At 42.1% G+C, this 5,303-nt stretch overlaps 1 protein-coding gene across 1 annotated transcript; it reads left to right on the top strand.

Moving 5' to 3' along the window:
* The first annotated feature begins 3,082 nt into the window (after positions 1-3,082).
* Positions 3,083-4,668, top strand: LOC148036705 (D-isomer specific 2-hydroxyacid dehydrogenase family protein). The gene is made up of 2 exons (XM_087678759.1): positions 3,083-3,697; positions 4,076-4,668. The coding sequence occupies exons 1-2, from the start codon at positions 3,251-3,253 to the stop codon at positions 4,592-4,594; spliced, it is 966 nt and encodes a 321-aa protein (XP_087534885.1). The 5' UTR covers positions 3,083-3,250; the 3' UTR covers positions 4,595-4,668.
* Positions 4,669-5,303: the final 635 nt, after the last annotated feature.

Below are 5,303 nucleotides of genomic sequence, written 5' to 3' on the forward strand. Positions count from 1 at the left end.
CCCATCGATCCCTAACTAGATGTCGACAACAATAACTCATAAAAAATACTTAAAACTGAATTTTTTTTTTACATTTAATCACTATAGAGAGCAATGAGCTTGAGAAACTTTGTAGCCCTCAATCCTAAGGCTGTTAAGGTGTATCTCGTTGAGATGGAGGCCTAATATATAATAGCAAAAGGTAATTTAACTCAAAATATGCATAATTTGCAAATGTTTTCTCCAAATGCAATGATATTTAACCATGAAGCAGCTTTTTAAAAGGACATTGTACCTATATATCTTTTCACAAAGGAGCCCAAAGATGTTGAATAAGAAGTTGAGTTATTACAAGATCATTGTTTCTTCAAAGTGAGATTCTTGGAGTACAAAAACAAAAGTAATCTCAGGTTAAAGCATGCATATAACTTACACAGGCTTTGTCCAAATGAGTTGAGATTTAACCATGGAGAAATAGAAAAAAATGACAATATACATGTGGCTCTCTTTATATGATGTTGAAGAAGTTTAGTTTTTAGAAAATCATCGTTCTTTACTGTGGGAGATTCTTAGAGTACAAAAGCAAAGGAAAGCTTAGTATGCATATAACTTGCATAAATTTTGTCCAAACGAGATGAAATTTAACTATGGAGCAATAAAAAAACAAGACAACATACATGTATCCTTGTTTACAAAGAAACCCAAAGATGTTAAAGAAGAAGTTTATTCTTGACTATGAAAGACTCCTAGAGTTCCAAAACAAAAGAAAGTTCATGTAAGAGCGTACACATAACTTACATAAGTTTTTTCCAAACGAGATAAAACTTTACCATAGAACATCCATGGAAGAGAACAATATACCTATAAATTTTTGTTAAGAAAATCTCAAGGCTTTTGTAGAATAAGCTCCACTCTCATAAAACATGAGAAACTCACTCTATGTTTGTGTAGAGGCAATGAAATTTCACAGGGCTACAAATACGACAAGCAACAATGAGGCTATAAAATTTCATCAGGAAAGAAGAGGCGGGGAAAGAGAAATGATAAATTTGAGTTCTACCTAAGAAAGAGGGGGAAACTAAAAAGGGAAGGTATGAAAAGTCAAACATAAACAAATGAGAAAATGAAAATTCGAGTCAAGAAGTGACAGCCTTATATTCTCCACATTTCCCCTTATTTTATTATTGAGGGAAGATGTGAGCCAAGATATAGCCAAAAGATTCATGCTACATGAATCTAGAATCCCAGCTCTCTCATTGGTTAGGCCTATTTTTGTATTCACTCCTTAAGGGGCAAAAAAGAGAGTCCATATTTCTCCTAATGCTCGATTCTAGGATGAACATCTTGATGCTTGTTTAATGCTATTCCAAGAGAGTCTTCTGGATTGTTAAACTATGAATTAATCCTCATAGTGTGTGGGCTTCCTATCCTTGGGGATAAAACTTTGGTGACACCATTGGGTTACAAATCCTCCTTCATAACTTGCTTGGCTTTATCTTTTTTTGGGGTTGTACTTCTTGGACATTCTCATAGTGCGCCTAAGACTTTACAGTGCTTGGGCCCATGGCCATTCTCTGGGTTTGCTGATTCCATCTTGAACTCAGGTGCAGATTCATCTTTACACCTAGTTTTGCTCCCTGAACTAGCACGTTTTATGCATCTTGCTCCTAGCTATACTATGGATAGTTCATCCTAATGCAGTTTCCATTCACTCCTCTTGGGGTTTCCATCCTAACCATCATTTTGCTATGGAGGATTGTTTGCCACCCATGAATTTCTAGACCATCTTCCAAGTTGAATATCTAGACTAAAACTCACTGGGTAGATATTTCAATGAGGTCACTTGCTATCCATCTAGCCACTGGACGTTGAAAAAAAAGTCCAATAACACAAAAGAAAAATCATCAAAAAAATAAGGAAAGACATCCAACCCTACCAATCATTCGAGGATAAGGTCACCATAGAGGTAATAACCGATAACATAGACAAGGCTGGAGTAGGATGATACGATCTTGAAAAAGAATGCATCTATTACAGGATACAACATATGGTCTACACTCCTAGACTCTAAATAAATAAGTAGAATTCCTTTGCTTTTTGGATTATCCATTGCTTTACAAAAAGTAAACATTTAAGTTAAATCCTCATTTATGAAACTCTAGCCAAATATTCTAAACACTTCAACAAAACTACTAGTTTTTCAACCTCCATGAGTATCTTGCCTTTGTTTGATTTAAATTGTTTTACACAACACTCACAATTTCAAAAAATTGTTTTTAATGCTCAACTTCAATTTCCAAGCAGCAAAAAGAAAAGGACACTCCTCTAAATTAATTAGAAACAACCAATTGGACTATTAAAAAAACCACTATCTAAAAACCCAGATGCACGTGTCAACCTCACTTTTGTTGTGTGTATGGGTCTTATTGCTTTCTCTTTCTTTTTTTATCCGACAACCAACACGTGCAAGAGAAAGAAAACAACCATATCAAGGCAATGCTCCAAGGAACCATGTGCACTCTTTGTTTCTGAAGATTGGCATGCGTCGCTCAAATTTCCCTGTGGTCGCACTGCGGAGAAGGAAAACCATTTAAGAGCAAAATCTTGAGTAGTAATGGGTGACAAAAATGATTCCTTTCTTTCCTACTGCCGCTTGACTGCATTGACGGCCTGATTGGCAAATAAGAGTCAATGCTCAGTGCAAACCTCACTAACCCTTTGCTAAGACTCCCCTTAGTGCGGGGGTTTGTGAGGGTAGTGAAGGGCTTGGCTAACAAAACCCCACTCCTCTTGACTGCCAATAGGTACGACATCTATACTATTAGTTAAGGAGAGGTGAGGGACGGGTGCCACGTGGCAGCCCCCCACCTCCCCCACAAGAAGAAAAAGAGAACGCAGGGGCAGGTGCCATGCGTCCAGCACCCGCCCCCGTCCGCAAAAATCGCGCCCACCCCGGCGCGAGTCTAGGGTTTATCTTCCCCCCACTAGGGCTGGGTGTGAGCGACCTAGATCGGGTGCGAAAAAGGTTAAAGGTAAAGAGAAATGCACGAGAATAAAATATGAAGAGAAATGCACGAAAATAAGTTTGTGGCTGGAGACTCGAGGGGGTAAACAGAGACGAGGGAGAGAGACACAGACGGGGGGGGGGGGAGAACCCTTCCGCTTTCAAGAAGCGTCTCTCTCTCTCTCTCTCTCTCTCTCTCTCTCTCTCTCTGTGTTTCTGCTGCCTTTGCAGTGCTAGATTCAGAGCAAGGGCCATACCTGCACATAGATGATGGGTTCGTGTCCTGCAGGGCCCCCTCCTGGCGTCCTCCTCACACAGCCCATGGTGGACACCATGCTGCCCTCTCTTGAGAAGCAATTCACAGTCTTCCGCCTGTACGACGCCCCGCAGCAGGCGTCCTTCGTCGCATCCCATGCGCCATCCATCCGCGCCATCGTCTGCAACACCGTTGTCGGCGCCAGTGCAGAGCTCATCGATGCCCTCCCTAACCTCGAAATCGTGGCCACCTTCAGCGTCGGCCTTGACAAGATCGACCTGGGCAGGTGCAAGGAGCGCGGGATTGCCGTCGCTAATACCCCTGATGTGCTCACCGACTGCACGGCGGACACAGCCCTTGCCCTCATGCTTTCCACCATGCGCGGCATCTGTGTAGCAGATCGCTTTGTACGACAAGGGCTCTGGCCTGAGAAAAAGGATTTCAAGCACACCACAAAGGTATGCAGGCTGATCTCGAAAAATATACAGTACAAGGTTTTGGCCCAATCGCCTGATTGTTGCACACAATAACGACATCATGACAGAGGCAATTATACAGTGTTGGATCAATTGGGTAATGGTTGGATATAATAATGACATCATGACAGTGGCAAACCATGCATTTTTGGCTGAATTGCTTGATTGTTGGGCATAATCTTGGCATCATTACAGTGGCAAATTATACATTTTTGGCTCAAATCGCCAGATGGGTTGTACAGTATAAACGTAAAATGATACCAGTGGGATGACTAGGAGCTGCGACGATGTTTCCTTTCATCGCATTGTTCTGTCATTATTCTGTGCCTTTGGTGACTCAGGGTTGCTTTGTATTTGCAGGCAAGTGGAAAGCGAGTTGGCATCGTAGGACTTGGAAGAATTGGCATGGCTATTGCAAGAAGAGTTGAAGCGTTTGGTTGCACGGTCTCGTATCAGAGCAGATCAGCGAAGCCGGATGTCCCTTACACATACTACTCCGATGTGGTTGGCATGGCTGCCGATTCAGATGTGCTGGTTATTGCATGCCCTCTGACTGAAGAAACAAGGCACAGCATCAACTCTGAGGTATTGGATGCATTAGGACCCCAGGGAACCCTAGTTAACATAGCCCGAGGTCCTATAGTAGATGAGGCCGAACTAGTGAAGGCACTGGCAGAGGGTCGCCTGGGAGGGGCAGGCCTTGATGTGTATGAGAACGAGCCCCAAGTTCCTGCAGAGCTGCTGTCGATGGAGAATGTCGTACTGACCCCGCATGTGGGGAGTTTAACCTGGGAAACGAGGCGTGCCATGGGAGACCTTGTGGTGTCAAACCTGCAGGCTTACTTCTCTGGAAAGCCTCTCCTCACCCCTGTTTCCTAGACGGTATTATCAGTGTGCCCAAAGAACTCTCTTCCCATCCAATGGAAAGAAATTGAAACGTGACCGGTTTTTCACATTTGAGAATGCTAGCTAATGCAATGCATCTTACATTCTGCAATGGGCTACTCCATCTATTCGTGTGGTCCATGATGTTATAAAACTCTTTTACGTACCTACGTATGTATATATGTATGTCTATGTAGACATGTATGTACAATGTGACGCACATACGTACATATGTATGTATGTATGTATGTATGTATGTATGTAGACGTGTGTACAATGCGATTGTTCTATCTCTTGGATGCTCTTGGACGCAAAATATACTTTGTATTCATCTAAGAGCCCTTTCGCACAGGGCATAATTTACCATTAACTAGCAAGGTTAAGCTATTTGCACAGATGAGGGTGACAACACCCTCCCCTATTATGGAAATGAAGCCTTTGGTTACTAACTTTGCCAAAATAGGCATAGTTTGCCTTGACTATGCCATCCGAACCAACTATGATGTGTTTTTTTCTATTCTAATAAATTTTCATCAACCTATTTATGGCAATAAGTGTGGGTTGACATGTCAAAGTAACTAGCATAGTCTGTAGAGGGCAAACAAGCAAGCAGTGTCAATAGCTTCCGTTTTCCAGTTTGACAAAATTTGATGTAGTGTACATCCAATAGGCGTCTAAATGTTGCTTACATACAAAACCGAGG

This window comes from Lygodium microphyllum, chromosome 5 (assembly GCF_053477565.2).
Source record: "Lygodium microphyllum isolate KBCC chromosome 5, Lygodium_microphyllum_v1.1.10, whole genome shotgun sequence".
In the NCBI taxonomy this organism is placed as follows: Eukaryota; Viridiplantae; Streptophyta; class Polypodiopsida; order Schizaeales; family Lygodiaceae; genus Lygodium; species Lygodium microphyllum.

Excerpts from the sequence above, each read along its gene's own strand:
- LOC148036705 (XM_087678759.1), top strand. The coding sequence starts at position 3,251 with ATGATGGGTTCGTGTCCTGCAGGGCCCCCTCCTGGCGTCCTCCTCACA. Across the intron at positions 3,698-4,075 it reads ATTTCAAGCACACCACAAAG|GCAAGTGGAAAGCGAGTTGG; the intron begins GTATGCAGGCTG and ends TTGTATTTGCAG.